We start from the raw sequence: 26,502 nt of genomic DNA, 5'->3' as shown, positions 1-26,502 counted from the left end.
ATTTGAGGCAACTAAAAAGTGATAACACACAGATGAACTCCTTTACACTTGATGTCTTTAAAAGGATTTGCTCTCATTGCCTAATTAGCTTTCAGATAATATGTGTTGATGTAACTCATATCTGCTGAAAAGTCTGAGAAATTAGTAATGTGAATCTAACCCACTGTGAGCCTCACCCCTTATTAGCCTTTCACTAGCAATGCTACGCTCAAGGCCCTTTGCTTCATTAATTATTGATTTTGCAATAACATATTGCATAGTCATAGCAAAATAAATGCATTGCTGTGTTGCAATTTCATCATATTTTTTCTGACAAAACTTGGATTTCATAATCAATACTGCTTTATCTGTAGCGTTCATATTTATAAACTGTATGTGGATCAGCTTAGCTTAAAATATTAATGTTATACAGTTCAATTTCCTTGCACATAGGTGAATCCGATGTAGTGTCAGTATTTTAGTGCTTTTATTGTTTTGTATTTGATCTGCAGCTGTTTCCTAAAGATCTACAACATTAAAGAAAACGACATCGTTAATCGTATTAGAATGATATATTACACTCATTTCCATTTGCTGCGTTTCCCTCGTTACTAAAAAGGTCACCGAATTAGAAACTTCCTTCTTGTTTCTCTCTGGGAAATTAACATTTAAATGTAAAACCAAAACCGTGTTATGTAAAAAAAAAAGGAAAAAAAAAGGTTACTTTTCTGCACTGCTGCACTTTTTGCATCGACTTGTAAGAATAAGTGATGCTGAAGTTGTTTTCCTCTCACTACCTGATTACAAAGATCTAATTTGTAGACATTCTGCTGCCTCCACCTTCGGGCCTTTGGGCTCCATTAACCGCTGAGCTCTGAGAGTCATTAGAGGAGAAAATTAAAATACTCACCATTGCGTTTTTCACAATTAAGCCGGTTGGTTGCCTTGTTATGGAACATAATAACCCTTTGATGTTTGTCTACGGACAAATATCTTGCTGAAAAACTGCAGTCTTGGGTCTTCTGCTCTACATCAAAAAGCTGCTTCATTATGTCGCATTTATGAAACCAAACTCAAAGCAGCTTCAGAAAACAAATACTAAAGCTTTGTGCCTTTTTGTAGTTTCAAAGTCATACACTTTAAAACATTTTAAGATGGTTTAACTTGAAAAGGAAAGTCCACCTGCTGCTTTGAAAATGCAATTTGAGTCAATGAGAAAATTGTTTTGGTTTTAACTCAGAAATTAAAGTTCATGAAGTCGATTTAACACCAAGAGACACGTTGTCTAAACATTGCTTTTTAAGTTCATTAATCTTGAATTGTGAGTTTTAACTTAAAGCTGCAATTCAAATGATTTCTCTATTATTTTCAAGTTAAAATAACTTATTTTACTGTAGAATAATTAAAATTCTTGTTTCAAATTGCATGAACAAAATGTCTGATCTTATGATGAATTTTATTTAACATCATAATAAATTTTGCTCAGTAACATTTAGTGTGAACAGGACATTGAAATAAACATTTTTCTTAATAACACACAAGAGTCAGATCAATGTAACGCACTTCCATCTCAGGATACAAAAACATACCGCTAAGCATTCTGGGAAATAGTCCCTACTCCTGTCTTTTTCTCCTTTCAGTTTCTTTTATGTGAAAACCTAAAAACTCTAGTTCATTAAACAATTGGAGGTTTGACAAAAATCTTTCACAAATTCACACATTCAGGTTAAAAATCTAAAACTTGCTAAATTTATTTGGCTTACAGAGCAGAAGAGAGTAGACACAACTAAATGTGGCTGAAATGTTTTACAGTGCATGTCTTTGAAACTCACCTCAGCTGTGTGTGTTACTTACGGTTAATAAACACCGACGCATTCTGAACTTTAATAAGGATTAAAGAAAACCTAAATAAATACTTCAGTTCAGTGTTTGTGACGTGTTGACAGGACAGATGCAGTGGGCGAGAGGCTGAAACTGATCCCTGAAATCTCTGCTGGAGCCTGAGGAATCTTGGGATTTTCCCTGAGGGGAAAAAATATGGTTTTTAATTGCTCTTTTATTCATTCTTTTGGTTTTTTCTTCCTTCTTGCTTTTTCTTCCCCTTCCTCTGTCGTCGGTTTTACATTCTCCCCTGGTGGGGACATGCCTTTCATGAGACATGTTAATACGTTCACATGTACCCGTGTATCTTGTTATTGTGTGGGATCACTCTGCTGCACATCATTTTCTGTTTTCCTTTCTTCCCAATGCTGCACTGAATTGCAGAACTTAAATGACTCAATAAGCAGAGATTATCAAGGATGCACCTTCTGATCTTTTGCTTTTCATTGATATACCTTTGCAGGCCATGAAAGCAGTTTCCATGGTGACATTGTTGAAAATGGATCATTTTTGTTTACTTTGCTATTTACATATAAGGGTAATGTCTGACTATGTTAGGTTTCATGTAATATAGCATTATTAGATGTTTTTATCTGAGATAATCTGAGATTATGGGAATGAGCTTCAATAAATGTATTTAATCTGCACAGAAAATGCTTCATTTTTAAAAGAATACCAGCAAAGAATATGTTCTATATGTCCATCAATACTAGATTAATTATTAAACACCAAATCTTGTGTGGAAAACAAACAATTTAAACTAAATCTTTCATACAAACTTCAAGTTGTTTGTTTTTTGCTTCTTTATTTGTTAAACACTGCATCATTGTTGAAGGATGAGCTGCAAAAATAAACCTTGAATAAAGTAATTTCTAAAAAGAAAAAGCTTTTATAATCTTCCAGCCTGCATCCTCTTTTACCCATCTTGGGAATGAATGTCATATTAGTTTTAAACTTGAATAAAAATGTTAAACATGTAATGTTTATTAAGACTCTTGTCATCTCATTTGGTTTGGTTTAATGTAACAAACATTTAAATAAGATCTTAAATCAGAGATTTAATATAAGACAGTTTTCTCAATTGTTTGACATATTTAGATAGAAATCAGGATCAATATCTTTAATTTTTACCTAAATCTGTCAATAAGAAAAAGCCAAATTCCTTCTGGAGAAAAGGGGTTTGGTCAAAAGATATAAATAATATTTTGTCTCAATGATAAGAAAAATGTTTAAAGGAGTAAAAATGAGAGTTTCAAAAATAAGAAAACTGTATAAGCTGTCAAATACCGTGTTGGTAGCATCATCTTCGTTAAACTTCCTTATTCTTTGTGAATTACATGAAGAATAGAAGAATAATTCAATTGTTCAACTTAATTTAAATGCTGGGACAGATTTTAATAAACTCCACAAATTCTGCCAAAAAAACAGGTTGTAAACTCCAAACAAGTTAATTTATTCCTATAAAAAGCTAGAAAACATTTCTTCAGACATTACTGGGCTTCGTAGTTAGTCTATAATTATAATTTTGACCCACTGAAATCCTACTTGTTGGTATTTTATCTCCTTTTCTCCAGAATTAGCACACTTTATAGTGCATGAAAGAAAAATTAGTTCTGTTTATTCATATGCAGGCTTAATTTAGGCATAAATCAATGGTTTCTCCTATTGACAACATGATCAGGTCTGACAGTTTTTGTCCTTGACAGATTTTCCTTTCACTGGAGAAACAATAATTATCATAAAGTGATGAAATTATGACTTCCAGCTGCTGTTCAGGCAATATTTTGACTACAAGCTGAAATTTATTTGCATGACACCATATTCATGCTTCTTTGTTGCGTTTTTGACCCACTGCCTGATGTTATTTCTCCAACTTGTCTAATTTTCCCATGAGAATTTTCAGTTTTATCCTTTTTCAGATTAAGACTTGTTATGCGAGATGTTGGCTCAGAGCTATTTTGGAACAAACTTGCTCAAATGGATAATAATATTAATCTCTGGTGACCCTAAATGTTGTAGACAGCTGCCAGGCATAGCTGGACTCAGAACATTAACACTTTGTCTGATGTGGAAACAAGACCTTCACTGAGAAACACGATCTTTGTAAACCGAGAATCTGAGAGTTAATTAAAGGCTTTCAGTGCTGGGTGAAGTTTCTGTCTGATCCCAGACCAGCAGGACCCGGTCCTTCACATTGCAGCATCTTTTGGCATCGCCTCAGATGCAGCCACTAAGTTTTTGCTCACTAGTTCCCACAATCCCTTCCCCCTTGTTGCCATAGCCAGATCGTGTTTTGTGTAGTGCAGGGCATGGACTGTGTGGTTACTGAGTTGGTGGCTGATTGTATTAGCGAGCAAAGCTGGTGTGGAACATGAAATAATATGACTCATAAACTTCTTCTCTCTCACTCCATCTTTCTTTCTTTTGATCCACCCACCCTGACACCCTACAGAGGCGAAATGATGCGATGCAGGCTCCGCTGCAGAATGAGGCATCAGCTTGCAAGATGATCAAAAATGACAGGAAATGAAGAAATGTACACTCTCAGGCGGATCCACCCAGTTATTCTTCACATATTAAATCGAACACAGATATCCACTAGAATATGTATTTATGTAAAATTGTCACATTGCATGAATAATATAAAATAAAATATTTTTGTTTTGGGAATTTTTACTCTTAAAAGATGCAAATATTAACTGTAGCTTTAATTTTACTTTGATAATGAACCAATCTTCACAAATTTTGGTGTCTTAAAATAGATTATCCTTTTATCTAGGTAACATATTCTCACTGAATTTATTTTAGATGTATACATAAGTTTAATTTTAGTAAATATATACTCAGTGATCCAAAAACATCATTTATAATAATAACATTTTATTTATAATCCACTTTACATGTCAATCTCAAAGTGCTACAGAATTAAAATAAACACATTAAGCAATGTAAAAAAAACAGAAACTCATTTAAAAATATTAATCATAAAATCTTTTATTTCTTTACTAAAAAGCACTGCCAAAAATAATTGGGCTGGAATCCATTTGTAATAGGTTTTACTTTTAAATAATATTTAATTACAGTATTTATGAACTTTCAATTATTAATCAGTTCCTTTTTGTCTCTTTGGGATGTTAATACTACAGAACCAGGCCTCTATTCAAAATGGGAAAGACGGGGGAACATGCCATGTAGGTAATTAGATGTATTTCGACCTTCATAAGTGACGACAAGGCTACCAGAAAATAACTTTTCATTTTAATTTACCCATATCTACAATCGGAGCATTAATCAAAATGAGCAACTGTAATTGTAACACTGCAAAAAAACGAAATCTTACCAATTAATTTTGGTCTAGTTTCTAATGCAAATGTCTCATTACACTCAAAAAAAGACAACAGTAAATTGCAAGTAATTTTTCAGCAAGATAAAGGAGCAATTTTTAAGTCAATAATTCCATACTATTGACGAAAATGTACTAATTTCATTGGCAAATTATTTCACTTGTAACAAAATATTTTTCCCACGTTATAAGTGAAAAAATACGACAGTAGAACTAATATTTTTTTCATCAATATTAAGGAATTATTTAATTATTATCAGCTGAAAAATTACCTGTAAGTAAGTTTTGCCTTATTTTAGTTGTACTTCACACCGAACGCGTTTTGCGTGTCAAAAACTCGTCCAACGCTTTAAGTTCGACGCGTGTGCACTTTGAAGTCAGACGCTTGACATTTTTCTCTAGACGCGCGTTGGACGTGTCAAAATCGCTCTTGGCGGACGTTGAGAGGAGACTCCTTGGCATACGTCTCCTGCATATTTTGTCTATATAAATAAGTTTGTTTAAAGTTCATAGACTCAACGTTGGATTTGGGTAGCTCAAATGTGGGGAAAATACAGTATTTCCAAGTAGTAAAAGTTATAACTTATGGTCTTCCAATCAAGGTCCTTTCTTTTCCTGACTCTGTAGTCATAACTTGATTAGGACGTTGATTATAGGACGAGAGCAAACAGTGACAATTCGTGGGTTTTTTTTCTGAGATCACGTTGGAAAATGCACTATTATGGGCTGGTTGACGGCCATAAAATAAGTTCAGATTTTTCAACTTCAGCATCGGATGCGCTTGATGCGTCCAACGCTTGAAATGCTTCAACTCACGCAGCGCTTGATGCGGATCCACATAGACTATAAACGCAAACCAGACGCACCGACGCTCAAAACCTGTTTGGTGTGAACGGATATTTGCATTAGAAACTAGACAAAAATACGCTGTGAATCTTACCATCTGGGAAGTAAAAATAAAACTTCTGAAGAACTGGTGTTCGGTAATATAAGTTGATTAAATTTAAGTCCTGAACAGAACTGTATCGCATGGTTTGGATTGTGCATTTGGATAAACATTAGCAATACACAGAAAAACTGTCGGGGTTCTGCACATGATAGATGAACTAAATTCTCACAATACATAAATTTTTTATGGTTTCTCCTCCTGGATAATTTAATTTGTGACTCATTTTACAGCTAACAGAGTTTAGCTTTGCTCAGGTTTTGAAAACACATCCATCCTCACAATTCGACTTCTGAGAAAAAGATTATTCTGTCCTGAATGTGAGTGTGACTCATCCGTTCAGTAGCAGTGGTTTTAATGTTTCTACATGAACTTTCTAGATAAAAACGTCTGTGTTTTCTCCCAGATGTTGATACCTGCATTCCTTTTCACAAGTCTCCGTCATGTGAATTGTTCCATTTTAGGAAAACAAAGTTGCCTTGAAATTAAAGCTTATGCCAGTTTCAGATCAAAGGCCAGGAGGAGAAAATCAGTGGTTACAGTAATGGTTGGTGCAAGTTTCCAGAAACGGTGTTTGATGTGATGGAACAAGTTGTATATTTTGTGCATAAAGTGAATCGTCATGTGCTTCACGAGTGTGTTAGAACCGGGGCAGTGAAGCAACACATGCACAGCTAAACCGTAGCAGGAAGACGTGCATGTTTATCTCAAATTGTGTGTGTGTGTGTGTGTGTGTAGTTATGCAGGTCACGTTGTTGGCAGCACTTTGAAATCCCAGAAGGAGAATCCAGAGATGTCTATACGCCACACAGATCCTGCCCTCAAGGAGGTGAAACAAAGGCTGGAGTGGCTAACGCAGGTAAAACGACACTGAAATCAGATTTAACTCTCATATTAAAGCAGATTTTTGCATTTCCAGCTTCCCACTTTATGGTGTAATTATAATATATGTTGCACACATGAATCATAGCGTCATGTGAACCCATAAATTGACACACTAATGACTGATTATTTATGCCAGGATTTTAAAGACAAGCAGAAATGAAGAGGAAAACCTACACACACGAATACACTGGAAAAATAGAAAAACTGCTTTGTGTACTTTCTAGTCCAAATATCTTATTGCATTGGAGTCACAATCAATATTGTGATTGATCATTTATTGCAGAATTTGAAAAAATAGAATGTAAAAAGCCCAAGAATTAAAAAGTTATCTGATTCTTTATACGCATAAAATCTTACCAAGTATTTCTGTCTAGTTTTAGTGCAAATATCTTCTTACATAGGACAAAAGACAAAACTAACTCACAAGTAAGTTTTCAGCAAAATGTAGGAGCTTCTTTTACGGAAATAATTTATTAATATTGTGTCAGAAAAGGTACTAGTTCACTGGCAGATTATTTTATTTGTAAGAAAACATTTTCCCCAGTACTGAGTCTGCCAGTACTTTTTTATTAAAAAGTATTATTTACTCAAAAAACGTTTCTATATTTTGCTAAAAAGTTACTTGTAAGTTAGTTTTGTTTTATTTCCAATGTATTAACATATTTGCACTAGAAACTAGACAGAAATATTTGGTAAGGTTTTGTATTTCTGCTGTGTATGGATAAAGAACCTGACATTTTCATTTTTTTATATCCTATTTTTCAAATTCTGGCATAAATAATTAATGATTAGTGTGACTCATTGTGACTCCAATGTAACAAGATATTTGGAATAGAAACTACACAAAACAGATGTTGGGTTTTTGCAGTGCATTTAAGTATGTAGGTTTTCTTTTTAAACATTGCACTTAAAATAGTTATCCTAAAAAAGAAAAAACTGAGAAATATGTTCACCATTAAGTGGAAGAAGTGGGAAAATCAATTTTTTTCTGAGTTAGAAACAGGAAAGATGTGCAGAAATATGAGCTGCACGTTTCACGAGGCCCAGATAGTGAAGGCTGAGCTGAGCGGGTCAGTAAGGGGAAGGAAAAGTGGTGAAACGGTGGAGAAGTGCAGTTAAAGCACAGGAGGAACTGAACCATGAAGTGGTGGAAAACAGTTACTGCACTAATGAATGAGGTTTTCTTTTACATCATATGAGTGTTGGGGTGTGTGTGTGTGTGTTGCTTATCTGTGGAACCCACAGCACCAGAGTTAGTGTTAATTGAACTCTTTCAGTTATTTCAGCAAGTGACTAAATAATTCTAAGACATGAAATATTTAAAGCTTCTCAATTTCATTTTTAAACATTGGAATAATTGATCGTCTGTTTTGTGATGGTTGTGTCCTTCTTTTATTTGATGATTTATTAAAAAATTTTTTATGGACCACTTTTTTTGTCTCCAAATAAAGATTTTCTGTCTTGTTGAAACAACTGAAAGAGTTAAATTAACGGCAGTTCTGAGATGGACCAAATCGACTCGTCACAGCGTTGATTTAACTCTGCTGAATTATGCTCACTGCAAAAACACAGAATTTTACCAAGTACTTTTGCTAGTGTAAATATATGAGCATTCTTTGAATAAGACAAAACTAACTGAACAGTAACTTTTCAGCAACATAAATAAGCTTGTTTTAAGTCAGTAATTCTTGAATATACATCAATTCGCCTGCAATTTGTTTCACTTGTAACAAGACATTTTTAACTCTTCTAAGTGAAAGAAATTAGCCAATGGAAATAGTACGTTTTTAAAATCTATGTTATGACATTTTAACGGTGAATTTGACATTTGCAACGACTGAAAAGGTGCGGGGAACAGAGGGCACAGATACGGGAAGAGTCCTTTATGTATTAAATCGAGATAGAGATAATAGAAAGCTGACCAAAAGATAAAATAAAATAAAATGAGCAGCATTGAGGCCAGGGCGGATACAGCCCGCTCATGCTGTTGCTTATTTCAAAGGTACTAAAATACTCACACTGGAAACTTCACACAAAATCTTACCAAATAAATTCCTTAATATTGCTGAAAAAGTTGTTGTTTCATTGCCAGATTATTTAACTTATAACAATACATTTTTCCCCTGTTATAAGTTAATTTATCTGCCAACGGAACAAGTACTTTTTCCATCAATATTAGGGAATTATTTACATAAAACAAGCCTCTATAGCTTGCTGAAAAGTTACTTTTAAGTTAGTTTGTCTTACTTCAAGTGTACAAAAATATTTGCACTGGAAATTAGACCGTTTTGGTTAGATTTTGTGTTTTTGCAGTGCTGCCAGTGGAGGCAGGGTGATGCTTTAGGAAATCTTCGGCTGGGATCAATATGAAAGTTACTTTGACACAAATCACCAACCGAAGCATTGTTGCAGGCCGTGTTCATCGGCTCATGGAGGGAAATTTCTGTGAGGGTTGCAACCTCTCTGAACGCTACAATCTATCCACAAAGCAGATATGGTTCAGAAAAAATTTAAAGAGCACATCAATAAATTTCAGATGTTGTCAAATTTCTCAGATCTCAGTCCAGTTGAGTGTCTGTGATGTGCTGAACAAAGAAGTCTGATCAATAGAGGCCCCACCTCACAACCTGCAGGAGTTAAAGGAAATGCTGCCAGCGTCTCGGTGCCAGATGTCGAAGCAAACCTTCAGGATGGAGTCGGATCTGAGCCCCGACATGTCGGCGGCGCCTTGGTAACGTTTGGCAGGTGATCATAATGTTGCGCCTGATTGACATGTGGCGAGCTGTCAAATCGATGCTTAATGAGAATTGAGTTTCAACCAGCAGAAAGTCCCTGAATATGTATCTTCAGCTTTATTTCCTGTTCTGGGGAGTCTTTCTCTTTTTAAAATTTTTTGGCAGCTGCATTTGAAGCAGATCTGCAAACACAGCAGATGCATCACCTGAAGTGTCTCCAGATCTGCAGAGTCACAAATATAAGCTGCAGTTTTAGATATTTTATGCATAAAAAATACACTTTCAGCCAGAAACTCATTTTGCTAAAGTGCACCATAGAGCGCCATCAGGCCTGTTGCCATCAGGCTTAATAATGCCCAAGTCTGTGCTATTTGATGACATTTTTTCTGTGCTCTTTTATAGGTTATTTATTGGTTAATGTATTGCATATATATATATATATTACAAACTTTGTGTTTATTACCTAAGCAATTTCCCCATGGGGATCAATAAAGTATATTCACCAAATTTCCGATCTCAGGCAAATCAGAATCAGTGTGCAGCACTGCTGATAAATTGTAATCAATATTGTCATAATCCTTAACAATATTATTGCATTTCATGTTTTTCTGATATATTGCATCCGTGGAGGAAAAAGGTCCAGAAATTACATTTTATGTTGGTTTATTAGCTAAAATAAAGATATTGAAAGACAAAACACTTGGTTTCATGATATCAGAAAACATAATGAGAACAGAAACTTTACCAAAAAGTGACAATAAAAATGATAAAGTTTGGCTTTAAAATTAAAGTCAGACAGTACATGTGGCCTCTTAGGGAAATATTATGGCAATTAATAACTCATTTGATTCTCAATATTTATTCTGTTGGCTGTATCTAGAATTTTATTTATGTCTTGTCGTAATTGGATGCATTTTAAAGTATAAAAAAAGATAAGGCAATGTCACCTTAGATGTTAAGCTTGCCATGATATATTTGCTGCTATCAGTCATTATGAAGATAACTGTGTGATAAGTTATCTCGTCTTTAGTTCCAGGTCAGCAAAGATTCACTTTGTGACTCCTGAATGTCATTCAGATCCTCAACTTAACACATTAAGCTCAATTTCAAAGCAGGGGAATTGATCAGTCAGTCATAAAAGTAATCAATGTTATTAATAGAAGGATTATTTTCATGTCGAACATGTTTAGGACTGTAATTGAAAATGATGGGACAGCGTAGGCTGAGTCTCTTTCCTCTGCTTTTGAAGCTCTTCCTGTTTTCCCTCTAATCCTGTTGCTAGGTCCATTAATCATGCTGCATTTAACATGTGTAACTGCTAAGTCAGCACTTACAGGGTGCATTTGTGGTTTGCAGTGGTTCTGCCATAAACACAAAAATGCACGCTGCACACGCACCACATAATCATTTATGCATGAGATTTCTAGGGCTCATTAATTCAATGCAAGTGGTCATTTTTGTTTTGGAGAACATTTAATCTTATGTAAATATTCTTGCGTGAAGCATTAACTTTTTCTTTTTTTGTAAAAATAATAAAAGTTCAGTTTTGTTTGTTGTAACAGGTCACTACATGGGACTGAAAAAACTATTTTACACCTTTAAAGGGTGTTTTCTTAGGGGACATGGAGGAATATTTCTTTCTTCTGCGTTATCTTGCAATTGCTTGGTTTCAGACACCCGACCCGGATGAGGCGCAAAATTCAGATGGGGGTCAGGAAGTGGATTTTTCCGGTTCAAAACGGAGCAAAATGGATCACAGCGAGTGTGGTACTGCCCTAAATGAGCCGGTACAGACGAGGTATCTCAAAAAAATATGCATATATTTAGGATACGATCCATATTGTCTCTGTAAAAAAGACTTGTCATATAAAGTTAAAGATTTACCCGGCGTAGAGGCGATGGACATAAATAACTATCTGGAGCTCCTCATATTATACAATATATATATTATTACAATATATGAAAGAAAACTTTCAAAAGCCTGGAGCACACAATCATTTAGTTTCAGGTTGGGTCAGACATTTAGGATCAAAAGACGCATTAAATGGCTGTCGACTTGTTTCTGGCAGGTGAGCAGTGATAGTCTATGATAACGATGCTATCGCTAACAACAAGCTAGCTCATGTTATTTCTATGTGCTTGGATCTCCTGGTACATAATTTATTTAGCTTCTGTAAACCCAAAATCATGCTGGAGTTGTGTGTTAATGTTGAGTCATACTGCATTTGTAGGTCAAACATTCTCAGCAATCTACAGAAATCAAATTAAAAACATGGTTCATTTGAATGCTTGTCTTTCTAAGTAACTAATAAAATATCTGAAAATGCAATTTAAACGATGCGATCGCAAACTCTGGCATTGTTAGTTTCCTCACCTCCGGTTTTTAGCCGTAAATTGTTGACCCACTTTTCCCACCTTTTGTCAGTAAGTTGTTTTTTTTAAGTTAATCAATATAGGCAGTTTTGATTGTGTCTTTTTTGTGTTGGTGGTCTGAATGGATCACAAATGTGCGATTCCATCTCTGCCTTACACAAACAAACATAAACATGCAGTGAATAAATCGAGTTAAAATCAGTTTTTTGCATCAAAGAGAGTGAAATTTTAAATTGACATTTGTGACTGTATGCAAAATACACCAGGGTGTATATAACACAAACGTTTTGTGAGGTAACGCAAAAGAAAAATGTTTCCACATGCTCCCTAGGGGCCTCCGTATTATCTGCTCCACTTTTTGTAAACAGAGAATTAAATGTGTACTTTTAATGTTCTTTCATTGTCATTTGGAAGTTTAGTGTTGCATTATTATGCTTATTGGCACAGCGGCATATTTTTAAAGGTTGCTATTTGTCTGAAGTACAAGTTAATGCATGCCATTCATTAATTATCATTCCTGTCTGTCATTTGCCATTTATATACTCCCACAACAAGGATGAGAGATGGCTGAAAATATGAAACAGGAGAAAGAAGCATCTTTGGAATTTTAATCATTTCAGGAACCATGTTTCACAGATTTATTTTTTTCCTGTTTCTGGTTTGTATAATGTGTAATAAAGTTTGATAAAAGATTCTTTATCTACTGGGATTTTATTAGTGTATTCAGTCATTTACAGCACCAATCAGGATTTGTACGTACATGCTCAGCCTAATGAATCCAAGGGGAGCAGATTTTTGCTTTAACAAAGTGACAGTAGATGACAGGATGGGCCAGGGTGACTCATTAAAATATTTTCATTTCACTGTTGTCACTTGTTCCCTTCTGACCTTATGAACCAGTTTGTATCACATTATAGTAATGCAATTTCTTCTTTTATTCAGGAAATAGATGATTTGGAGGGCAAGTAAACACAAATAGTGTTAAAATAGAGATTTAGTTGCATCTCTTCCGGTTACAGCTCACTCACCGGATTATTAAAATTTATTACTGACCTGCTATGAAAGTACTGCCATGTTTTGTTTTCTGATTTAGCAAAACTAAATTTTATCTGATAAATCTATAAATAATAACCTCCAAAAACTTGAGTTTGTAAATGTTTATAAAACACATAGAATAAATTGTAAAAATTTAAATAGCTTGAAAATATTACACTGAGTATTGATAATCTATATGATTTGTTTCACTTACTGAGTAAAATTTAATTGTCAGTAATGTTCTAATTTATTGAAAATATTGTGGTGAATACTGTGATGCAACGCTGTTTTTATGTCTTATTATGCAAAAGCAAGAAAATATCTTGTTATTGTAATATAACGAAAGATTTCGTAAAGAAAATATCAAATTATTTGCGAATTGAAAAGTTTTTTTTTTTGGCTCTGTGTTAATAAAGAACATAAAGTTATAGTATAATAATAACACCTTTTACTATGTTAATTCTTAGATTAAGTTATTTTTCAGGGCTTAGAGAAATTTTAAACTGCTAAATAGCTAAATGCATGTTATTTACATTTTGTCATCCTTTTTACTTTTTTGTTTCCTTAAAGCAAAACTGCCTAAATTCTGTTTAAATTTTACAATAGTAGCAACTCAGTTTAAAGATTTAGCAATTTACTTTTGTGAAAAAAAACGCACAAAAAAACATTGAAACTTAAATTAAAACAAGAAGTCTTTTAAATCACGTGTAATAAAGTTAATGATTTTGTCTTCAGTTTGATTATGTGAAGCACAGAAAGTGTGTCGTAGTTTCTGTGGTTGCACTGGTAAATAAACAGCTGGTGCAGCAACCGTAGAGCAGATGTTGTACACTGCAAAACATCTGAGCCACATGTAGTTGTTTTTAAGTCAAATAAATTGAACGAGTTTTAGATTTTGAACCTAAATGTGTGAGTTTGTGAAAGATAAACTTACAGCAGGAAGTTGTGTTAACTTTTTATTGATTTTTGTCAAACCTGTAAAAGTTGATTAAACTAGAGTTTTTAGCTTATCACTTAAACTGACAGGAGTGGGAACTATTTCCCAGAATGCTTAGCGGCATGTTTTTGTACCCTGAGATGGAATTGCGTTACATTGATCTGACTCTTGTGTTTTATTAAAGAAAATGTTTATTTTAATGTCCTGTTCACACTAAATGTTTTTGAGCCAAATTCATTGTGATGTTTAATAAAATTCATTATCAGATCAGAAATTTTGTTCATGCAATTTGAAACAAGAATTTAAATGATTCTAAAGTAAAATAAGTTGTTATTTTAACTTGATAATGTGAGTAAAAATAATTCTTTGGTTTAAATTTAAGTAAAAACTCACAATCCAAGATTAATGAACTTAAAAACAATGTTTTGGAGAACTTGTCTGTTGTTGTTAAATCAGCTTCATGAACTTTAGTTTTCTTGTTGACATTTTTCAAGGCAGCAGGTGGACTTTCATTTTCAAGTTAAACCGCCTTCAAATGTTTTACAGTGTATATTCATTTATTGTAGCCTCTGGACATTTTTGCTTGGGATTCCAATAAGAAGGGGATGATAGTCAAATCTGCCCTTTTTCCACATGACTAAGAGGACACTCGTGCTGGAGACGGGGTGTAATGTGTTCTTGGGGATTTTGGGATCTCATTGAGCGTAATGAAATAACGGTGAATCACTCCACACTCTGTCACTCCATCTCTGGGTTTTCCCTCGGATCTTGGCTCATGGTGTTTCCACAGCTGCTTAACGCCTCTGTTTGCGTCTCTTTTTATGTGTTCAGAAATAATAATGTTAAGTTCAGACTATAATAAGAGCTGTTTATACTTGTCCTGCTTCCAAAAAGAACTAAGACAAGTTTGAAATGTATATTTTACTGATGTATATTTTAAAAAGCATGTGCGCTACATTTATATTTTATATTTTACCCATCTCCACAGTGTTTTCTCCCAGGGCAGAGTTAACACAAGCTGCTGTCTCCTAATTTTATTCCTATTTATATTATTTTGCCCGATTTCACCAGTTTTATTGCACTGGTTTAATGTTAAACACATTAAAATTGGGTCATTTGCTCTTTTTATACCTCCCCTCTGCATAATTTTCATTGATCCATCAGAAATTTAGATGGTTCTTGCTATGTGTGGTTAAAAATCTAAAAATAATTACAGCTTTAGAAAAAGTTAAGAGCCCACTGCACATTGAAAACTTGCTGCTTATTCCACCAAATGTTATTTTCTGAACTCTTCCTGAGTTAAAACATTGGTACTGTTGTTTTTAAGTGAACATAAACTTGTTTTCTTTGCAGTATTTGTTCTCTGAAACCACAGCATCTTTTTAGTTATTTTGACCATTTCTCATTTTCTGCAAATAAATACAAAAGTTTTGCTTGGAATTTCGTGGACAAGTTGTCAGTAGTTCATACAATAAAAGAACTATATTCATTTTACTCTAACATATATTTGTAAAAAATAAAATCAGAGAAACTGATCATTTTAAGTGGTGTCTTAATTTTTTCCAGGGCTGTGTATGCACTGGCATACATGCTTCTTTTGATTCTGGATACATTACAGGTTAAATTTAGACCAAAGTTGCCTAAGGGGTTGTATATACTCAGAGTTTAAATCAACTAAATCATTAAATTCAGCAAAATGTGATCAAAATTTATCAATTGAGCTTTTTAGAGATTCGGAGACATTTAAAAATATTAAAACACAGATTCCCAGTCTGATGTTTAGTTTAAACGACAGTCATGTTTGTGACTTCGGTGAGTTTGATGGGCAATAATATAAAACACTAAAGGTCATTAGCACAAAACATTAAGCATTACACATCGTCAACTTCCTAAAATAACAGAATAAACCATTTTTTGCCAAGATTTTTTTTTTGCCTGAATATGTTTTGGTAAAAAATTACCTAGGCTTTTATTTTAATAAGCTAGTGATGCACTACTTTAGTATTTTAAGTGTGTTTCTCTTATCAAAGACATTGAGAATCATCTATATCCTGTCTGTCTTGTTAATGACGGATAATTGAGGTGTTTCTTTTTCTTTTTGGAGAATTTTGTTTCTCCAGTAAACTTGTTCTCAACACCCAGCTAGAGTTTCAGTATCTTATTTCGCTCCCCAGCTTACAAACTTTTAAATGCGGAGCCATTTGATGAAGTGCTAAGCTAGCAGGTTTACTCCATCTTAATATAGCTTGTTGATTCAATGCTGTTTCAGTTAATCATCAATGCAGAACATTAAGAAATGCCTCGGGGATCAGATTGAGACATTTAGAACATTTATAGTGTGAATTTAAAATATTTCAAAGCATTTTTCTATTACTAATCTTTGTTACTAGTAGCTACAGAAAATCTTAGCAATATATGAGATTCAATGCGAATCTAAGGCAGGATCAACATTTGAGGTCCTGTTAGAACTATAAATGTTTTTGCAGGCTTACTTCACCCAGGTGCTCTGCAGATTTGTAAATCAGATTTATTAAATTTCTACTTGCAAAGGAGCTGTTGGTGGATCTCGGCTGGGCAAGCAGAGAAAGAGGAAGAGGGGAGGCAGAGGACGGAGGGAGCGCCCTGACAGATGGAAGCGGTGGAAGCGATTGTGATGATGAGGATGGCTGTGGAGCATCTGGTGAGGAGAGCGGTGAGTCACATGTGCAGACAAACATACAGACATGCATGTGGGAAGAGAGGAATAAACAATGGCAAACACGCGCCCACACAGCAACACCCCTGTGGACCCAGACGTGGTGCAAATACATTTCCTGTTCATGCACCACTCAAACACAGTCTATTCACATATACTTACATAATTAGCTCATTAATATACAGACATATGGTTCATTGGCCTGTAGATTTGAATATGCTGCAGCCTTTACATATTTGGTGCCAGCAGGGAAAATGCTCAGAGTTAGATTCGCTCCCGCTCCTTCACTTCCTCCATCTCGCTTTCTGCAGTTTATTTCTGTATGAGTTTGGATAAATGATGAACGAACAACCAGGTCGCCCCAGCGATACAAATGTAATAATAAACAGTGATTATTCATTTTCTTTTGGTTTATTCATGGTGTGTGAGCATATACATAAAACATGGATGTCATAGGGAGATCTGGAGATCCAGGGAACCCCTCTGAGCTTTGATGCAATTCCACAAAGGGAGCACAGCTAAAGTCCTGGAATAATTTAAATGGTTGATGAGAAAATTATGCTCTGTATCAATGCTCAAATGTAATTTTTCACTTCTTGAACCTATATTCACATTAAAAATGAAACTGAGAGCAGAGCAGATTCAGAGTTTGTATTGGACTAATCAATGAAATGAATGTATTATTGATTAATTCAGCTTTTTGAAGGTATGAATTAAAGAAACTTGGCTATTTAGTTCAGGTGGTTTAGCAGTAAGTGATGCCAGATGATGGCCTCAAGTTTGACATATACGCCCTAACTGTTTGCAAAAAGAGCATTACTGCCACTTTCAGGAATACAAAGTGAAAGTTTCGTTATGGTACACAAACTTCTGCAGTTACTTAATGTAGTTAAATGAAAGGGTAGATTTTCTACTAATTTGCTGAATAACAGCATCTTGAGCATCTGGATAGAGGTGAAGTCACAGTGGTTTGTTACTCGGGTATTTGGAGAAAACCTTTCATGTCGCTTCATTATCCTAATAGCATCACTTGTTTATGTTTTCTGGAAGAGGTGGCACAACTGAATACAACAGAAGTATGATGGTCTGAGATCAAAAGCTGTATTCTGCTGCACCACCTAATTACCTGTGACCAGAGGCCTTGTCTTGCTCATTGTTACCACAACCTGCCGGTGTCCTTTCTGCTCCCTGAGGCAGCATGTAACCGGGTTAAAGGTCACCGGTGCATTCATCATTCCTGCAATGTCCTTGTCGTTCCTGAATATCTTCTTGTGGAGCGGAGTAAACCTCGAGTGAAGCTTACTGCTCCTGCATGACTCTGCAGCGAGGGCCAGTGGTTTGCAGTTGCTGGGATGCAGACCGAAGCAAAGCAAGAGAAATTTTTTTTAGTGAGCTGGTGAAAAAAATGCAGAAGGCTATGATAACTGAATGTGTTTTCAGATTGGGCTGGGTTTTATTTTCAACATGACTGTATGTGCTGCCTTATTTATGTCTTAACAACATGTTTGAACTATGTGAGTTCATAATTTTGTGGTTTACAGTATTTCTGTGCCCATAAGATGTTGACATTCTGTGGATGTATTAAATAATCTAAATCATAGTTATTTTACTGCTTGGATAGAAAAGTACAGCCTCTAAAATAGGGTTAGGGTGGAGTTGTGGTTATTCTGTTATTAGCTATGACTGATGTAATAAAACATAAAAATTTGTTGGCTTTTTAAATTTTTTTGTGCTCTGCTTAGTAAATGTTGCATTTAATTTATTTAAAAAGTTACGTTTTAGAGTTGAAACCAGATTCATTCAAGGCTTCATTGTCCAACACATTTTAGATGTATTGTTATAATCACACAGTTCATGTTGCCCATTGTGAAAATTTGCTTTCATATGCGCAGCAGGATAATTTCTCAGCTATTCCCTTTTACAATAAATTCATTTTAAAGCAGCTCTTCACAACTCATTTGCGTTTAAATGCTTGTTTTCCGACTGTGCATCCCTCCGTCGTTTAGCGGCTCTTAAAGTGAGGCATTTGTTGCTACATTTGTCAGAGATTTTCCACTGACCTTGTTGTGTCACATCTGTGGAAACTCATTCCTCTTGCTGAGATGGATCTGGTTCATTGGTTATTTGCAGGGGGAAATTGCTGGCGATGATTTACCGAGCTCGTGTCTGCATATTAGGATCATGTCTCTTGAACTTTTGTCAGTTCTTGAAGACAGAATCACAGTAAAGAGTGACGGAGAGGAATTTTCTCTATTTCTCCCTCCTTGCTGGCTATTTGCATATAAACAAGCTCCTTGTGCACTGAAAGTAAAGTGGTGACATGAGCTGCACTGGACCACGCAAATCACACTGATAAGCATGGACATATTGTTTATTTTATTTACTTGGGTAGTTTATGTTTTTGCAGCACATTAAATCATAAGCTCCATGTTAATTTAAGAGAAAAAATGCAATATATATGTATATATGAAATGAATATATACGTATGTGCTTCTGGATTGTCATTTAATAGAAATAATTTACATGCAAACTTAAAAAATTTGAAAATCTTAAAAACGCAAACATCTATCTGTAAATCTGAATTGCCAAAATGTGAGAAGTTTTATTTTTTTCAGTGAGGTAAAGCTCAGAAACAAAACTACCTGTATAAGAAACAAGGAAAATAAAACCCACAGATTGCTGATTGTGCGTTTGTGTCCAACTTTAGTTGTAATTGTATTTTTGTAGCGCTGAAACTGCAGTTTTTGAGTGTTATCTATTGTGTTTTATAGATTCTTGCCTTCACACCAGATTTGGATCACTTTACTATATCAAAAATCAGCAAGAAAATTGAAGTATCTTTGCAGGTTCTTGGCAAAATCTAATTGGGCACAGTGGACTACCAATTATGTGTAATAAAAACTGATACATCAAAACTTTTTAAGCATGCCTAAACCTGGTTTGAGGTTTTGGAGGTTTATTGCAATGGTAGCTTATTGAGGTACTGACAAATTTTGAGACCACAGCCGCCTGCAAATCGTTAAAACTTGCAAATACTTAAAACCTCCTGGAAAAAAAATCCTGTAACTGCTTATTTTAACAGTTCACACCCCAAATATGTCTCAATATGCATTAATGTTCACAGTGGAATTGATATATTGGCTAAAGTCTACAGTTTTCCTTATTATTATTATGCTTTTTCTGCACTGGCTGCTTTTCGAACCAATATTGTGTCAAGTAGCGTTGCGGGTTAGTATTTCAGCTTCCAAAGCTGCATTTTCTTTCAAATATTTTAGATAAACTCTACAAAGAAATGTGTGCATAGGAGTTATTTTACACAAAAAGTTTGGAGTTCCAGAGAAAAATCCATGAATAGGTGAATTTGTAAATACGACCACCAGGTGGCGTGAGTAAAGATATATGCTGATATGTGTAACAAAGAAAAGATGGTGGTTGGTCTTTTTCTACACTTAACTTATAAGAAGTGAGTGTTAGTTGGTTATTTTTCCTTTTTCAAATTTCTCGTTTGAAGACGGTTACCAAGTAATATTTCTGTAATTTAGTGTGTTTATTATCATTGCTTTCTTTAAACACACAATGGTGAACTTTAGTTGTACTTTTTTTCCAAATTTCCAAAAATTTTTGATTTTTCTAATTTGAAATTAGGGAGCATATCTTGGTAAATATTGTTTAAAGGTAAGAATCATTTTTTAAAATTAGATAGTTAAAATCTTAAACTATTTTTTGCTCTGGGATTTGGGGGCCATTAAGACTTAAATCATCTTGTGATCCTGGTTATTTATCTGTTAACATTTATTGATAATTTTGTGAACAAATATGTTTATCAGTTTTTGTCCAAGAACTTATCAAGATTAAACGTATTGATTTCTATTTTTCAAGCAATCCCTCTACATCACTTCTCCACGCCATGTTCAAGCACAAACACGTCAACAATGTAAATGCGATGCTACATTACTGCCTCCTCTCCTTCCTCTTCAGTTTTTCTTCGTAACAAACGAAATCCTTAGACAGCGTAATTACTGAACTGCTACCTGTGATGCGGTGCTGTGACCTCCCTGAACTTTCCCCGAAACAGACCGAAAGCTGTGGGAAATATTCAGGAATGCACCATCTGATATCACGTAGAAGAACTGAGTTCATATTTAAGAGTTGCATGCTCACCAAGGGCCGCTCGATCTCTGTAACCATGGTTACCAGGTGGTCCAACTTCCCATGGGTCCCTTCGTGATGGCAAGAGAGAAAGAAAGTGAGAGAGAAAGACTTACAAAGACAAAGGGACCAAGCAAAAAGTGGATTTTCTTTATTAGCAAATTGACCATCCATCCATCAATCCATCCCTCCGTCCGTCCGTCCATCCATCCATCCATCCCTCCATCCATCCGTCCGTCCGTTCGTCCGTCCATCCATCCGTCGGTCCATCCATCCATCCCTCCATCCATCCATCCATCCATCCATCCATCCATCCGTCCATCCATCCCTCCGTCCGTCCGTCCGTCCATCCATCCATCCATCCGTCCGTCCGTCCATCCATCCATCCATCCATCCATCCATCCATCCATCCATCCATCCATCCGTCCATCCATCCATCCATCCCTTCGTTCATCCATCCGTCCATCCATCCATCCGTCTGTCCGTCCGTCCATCCATCCATCCATCCATGAATCCATCCATGTTTTCATCCATCATTCACTCACTCACTCACTCACTCACTCACTCACTCACTCACTCACTCACTCACTCACTCACTCACTCACTCACTCACTCACTCACTCACTCACTCACTCACTCACTCACTCACTCACTCACCCATCAATTCACATCCATCCATCATCCATATCTTCATTCATTCATTCATTCATTCATCCATCCATCCATCCATCCATCCATCCATCCATCCATCCATCCATCCATCCATCCATCCACGTTCTCTATCTTAGTCAGTAAGAGCAATAAAAGTTTCCTGTGAGCGAATTTAAAACATTCTTAAATGAACATTTCAATTGAATGATCTGAGCTGTAAAATAATGTTTTCTTTGGGAAAAAAAACACTTAACAGACATGGAATACAAACTGTGTTTTACCGGTGAAACACACCTTTTCTGCTTCATTTGATTTGTTGGCAGTGGATATTTTTTGCCCAGAGCAGTGCTAATGACATGAACGCCTCACAAACAGGGATCCGATCAGCCATAAAATCCCTGCCTACCACTGCACAGGTATCAGAAATAGCTTGTGGCATGGGCAATTGACATTTAGCAGTTATGAGCAATATTACGTATATAGGAATATTATCCAGTCATAAAAATGTAAAGGGAGGTTCAGTGGACTGAGGTCAAAGGTGCTTGTACTCAAAGTCGTGTTTCCAATTCGCCTTTCACTTTCGTTTAAGATCATCCTACAATCACTGATGATGTTACTGCAGTTTAAGTACATTTTCCATACTGTAAACCCAATGAGTTTCTGCTAAGATAAAGCTTTCAGCAAACTCTAAAAAACAAACCAATGTGTGCACTTTCTTCCAATTTTCGGATGACAAGTTCATTTCAATGAAGTGATATAGAGACTTAGAAGAACTTACCGCTTTTTTTTATTCTCTGATTTGAACATATCAATACAGACAAATCTGACTCTGGGATTCTAAGGTTCTCCCAAAATAAATTTAAAATAGCATTAATTCAATGCTGTGTTATGAAAGATGTAATTAATATCTGTAGGCTCGGTTAAAATTTCTCTTTTCATAATTGTTTTTATCTCTTTTTTTTGGCTCAGTAACACACTTTCAGTGCTAACTCTGGCTGGTTCAAATAAATAAACACAATAAAAAAAATAAAGGGCAAGCATGAGGAGAAACAGGAGGTAACAGGCTGCAGAAGGAAAGAAAATCAATCATAGATGACATGCTAAACGTGCATTCGTTCAGCATGAGGCTGTGGCTAATAAGCGGTGGAGTTAAATGGTAGATCCTCAGGGAAGATACTGCTCATTAAAGTAATAAATATTCACTTTCCTCTTACTCATCAGAAGAGAATAGTGATTGTTTTGCTCCACACACCCGCAGAGATAAAAGCGGTGAACTTTACATGATGTGTTTCATATTGCACAATACGCCTCCTGTCAGCCGCGCTTCCTGCGCCTGCCTGACTTATACACCATTCTTCTGCACACCTGAGTGAGTTTGTTCAGGCAGACCTCCTTCGACATCATCAGTTTATTAGCGGCCCTCACTGCTGGAAGCTGTTATTCAGCCTCTTGACCTTTTCAGAAAGCATGCTGCCCTTGCTTTGTCTAGCTGCAACCTCCAACAACACTTTCCCCGGCTGGGTTTGTTGTACGGCCTTCAAGGAGCGACGCGACTCTGTTCTTTTCATCCACCTCTGATCAATCCGAGTCCCTTGCAGGCTTTAAGCCTAAGACTTCATCTAATTTCTTTTTTCTTTTAGAGGTTTTATGATTCTACTGGAGGCGGCGATTAACCTCCAAGAATGCGACCTTGGGAAAACAGAGCAAAACAAAGCAGCACAAGGTGCTATTTATTTGAAAAGTGATCCTGCGATGCAGTGCTTCAGTTCTTGTGCTGCTAAAACGAGAAATAGAGTTACTAAATCTCTGTATGTTGTCTCAAGTCTTGCAGATTATTTCAGTGCACATTTTAAAAGCTATCGATGGGACTGGAAGTCATACATTCCTAGAAATAATCTTTCGACTAGGAAAAATGTTACAAGGATTTATAATTCTCTATGAATTTGTTGATATTGAAAAAACGTATACCCTGCAAAAACACAAAATCCTACCCAGTATTTTTGGTCTAGTTTCTAGTGCAGATATCTTAGTACATTTGCCATTTTATTATCCAGAGCTTACACCAACATTTTGGTAGCTTTTGGATTTCTTTATTTTCCAAAACATTTTAAAAGTATTTGAGATGACAGCATTGTTTTTGTCCATGCATGAACTTCACCCTTACATTTCTACTTCACATGAGAAGCACACATAAAATACGCAAAAAATACTTACTGTAGCGATCACCTTGTCAGTTAAATCAAAAATGATCACAGCAGGTAATCCACCAGGAAATTTAAGACAGACAAGTTTATAGAGAATAGAGTCAGATTTCTTTCTTCTGACCTTTATGTCTCTTTCCACAGTCTTGTCAATATACTGGAATTGCAGTGAGGAAAAATGCTTTTCAAATATACATAACTATGTTTTGTCTCAACACATACTGTCTGGTAATATTAAACCTCAAGATGTCATTTTTATAACATCCAGCTCATCAAAGTAAAGCCTAAGAAATTTGTTGTGGTTCATTAAACGCATTAAATAAGCAGTATGTTTCATATTTGTAGTTGTTTTGGAGCCGTTTAAGGTCATGTATTAATCATTTTTTCCAAGAAGCCTTTTTTGCATTAGTCATAGGCTCTTGCACAGCATGAAATTGATAATAGCAAGTTTCCCACTTGAGAGTCTAGAGTCTCTTTTATGATTTTATTTTTTACAGAGGCTCATCATAGAGATTAAAAAATGTTAGAGCCACTGAGCATTAGATGGGTTGACAGGATGGAAGCAACTAATGAGAAGTCATTACTCAAAATTGATTATGAAGTCCAAAAATATTTCTTTTCAACAAATCACTTGCTACTTTGATGTTACATTGAGGTTTCTCTTACTCTCTGACATATTTGTAAGAAACCGAAGTTAGTAAAACTCAAAGGATGCTTTATTTTCATCTTTTTTTGAGATTCAAATCAAACCCTGGTGAAACATTACTGGTTCTGTTGTAATCATTTTGGGATGGAGGATTAGCAGTAGCACAATTTAATTCTGAAACACATACTGGCTATTCCCTAACTTGCTTCTACATATCTAGTTTTCCTTAACATCATTTTCACAGTACATATTGGCTAAACAAATTTGGTTATTCAACACTTTCTGTCACAGCTCCACTTTTAGACATTTTAATTCTTGCTCTTACTTTGAAAAGCTAAGAAGAGTAGTTCTTTTTCTTTACGCTTTTTTCTGAATTACTGAATTTTTTGGACCATTTTTGAAAAATAGGTAAGAGAAATTGGTATCTGTGTCATTATTTACACATTACAGACAAAAAAACTATATACGGACCACCATAAGAAATAAAGTATGTATTAAAAAAAGTTTTATAAGCTTTATTTATAGTAAATATTACATCAATAACCTTTTTTGTGGGGATTTGAGTTTTTCTGTGTGTTTATTTTAGGTCTTTGTGTCCATTGAGTCTCCGTGTTGTCCTGTCTAACCCTTGATTGTTCCCAGGTGTCTCGCTCCCTGATTATCCTCTGTGTTTTTATACCCACCTGTGTTTCTTGTTCTTTGTTGGGTTCTTGTCGTAGCTGTCCTGTCTTACTTGCCGACGCTTTAGTTTCCAGTTTGCTACCATTTATTGAGCCTTAGCCTTCTGCTCTCGCTGTGATGCCTGGATTGTTGGACTTTGTATTTTTTGATATCGACATTAAAATGATCATTTCATTCCCTAAACCTGGGTCTGCTGCGTCTATCTCACCACCTTCATCAAATTTCATGACATTTTTCCTCTGACTTAATAGATTTTACATAAATATCAGTGACGTGTGGTGAGGTTCGTAGCTGGTGAGGCACTGATTTAATCATAATCATATTTACAAATATAGACCCCCTGCATGTTATTGTTTACATAAGGAAATTTCACGCTTGCGGGCAACGCTGGAGGGCAATAAGACTATTCTTTAGCATGCCATGCATAACCGCGCTGCCGCCGTAGAATAATTCCGTTTATTCAATCAAACTTGGACATGTAGATATTATTAATTTCGCGTTGGGCTCCACAGCAAAGGGAAAAACCGTGAAAGTACAACTCAAAACCACTTCTTTCTCGCTCTCTGTATCAGCGCAGCTACGCAGAGACTAGTTGCCGTAGCAACTGACAACAACGCCACAAAAAAAAAAAGCACTCAAATATTTTTCACACAAAGAGCATTCAGTCTGTTGCAGTAGTATGGTTTTAGGCTTAGTGTTTATTTTGCGATTATTAATAAGTGATTGCTGTGGTAAGAGGAGAAAACTATAAATATATCGCTCTGCCTCACCTGCCTCCCCTGACCGCACGTCACTCATAAATATATATTTTAAAGGCATAAAGCAGTAACATTTACGTGAGGCCTTTACAAGAATGGCTACAAATGGAAATACCAGTATATTTATTAGTTTGTCTTTGTCGCTCTGTGGCTCATTTGGTTGAGATATGTTCATAATTCTTTTGTTTATCTCTGATATTGCCACCAACTATTTATTACAGCTCTTTTAATAAGTGCAAACATTTAACATCTGGAAGAAGTCTACTTATTTAGTTCAGGATAACCCATTATTACTATAAATTTAATTAAATATTTTGAGTCTGATATGTACAAAGCATCGTTTTGTGTGTGTGCGGGTGTAGGCGTGTGTGTGTTGTGTGTGTGTGTGTGTGTGTGGGCGTGGGCGTGTGTGTTTTGTCTGTGTGTGGGGGTGTGTGCGTGTGTGTGAGAGAGAGTGTTGCCTCCCTGGAGAACTGAGGCTGAAGTAATGAAATGCTCATTACTGATTCAGCTGGAAACTCTGGGGATACATTTACACACCTACACACACCCACACACCAGCCCAGACTGTTCAAGGTCACCTCCCAACATTTGTGTGTGTGTGTGC

General features: G+C 35.6%; 1 protein-coding gene across 1 annotated transcript in view; it reads left to right on the top strand.

Annotated features, from left to right (window-relative positions):
* LOC114151165 (glypican-5-like) overlaps positions 1-26,502 on the top strand; it is a 58,091-nt gene that overhangs the window by 22,498 nt on the left and 9,091 nt on the right. The window contains exons 8-9 of the mRNA XM_028028192.1: positions 6,888-7,008; positions 16,665-16,806. Coding sequence (XP_027883993.1) covers positions 6,888-7,008; positions 16,665-16,806 — 263 coding nt within the window. The remainder of the gene's footprint in view (positions 1-6,887; positions 7,009-16,664; positions 16,807-26,502) is intronic.

This window comes from Xiphophorus couchianus, chromosome 9 (assembly GCF_001444195.1).
Source record: "Xiphophorus couchianus chromosome 9, X_couchianus-1.0, whole genome shotgun sequence".
In the NCBI taxonomy this organism is placed as follows: Eukaryota; Metazoa; Chordata; class Actinopteri; order Cyprinodontiformes; family Poeciliidae; genus Xiphophorus; species Xiphophorus couchianus.
This window is presented reverse-complemented; position numbering and strand designations above follow the sequence as displayed.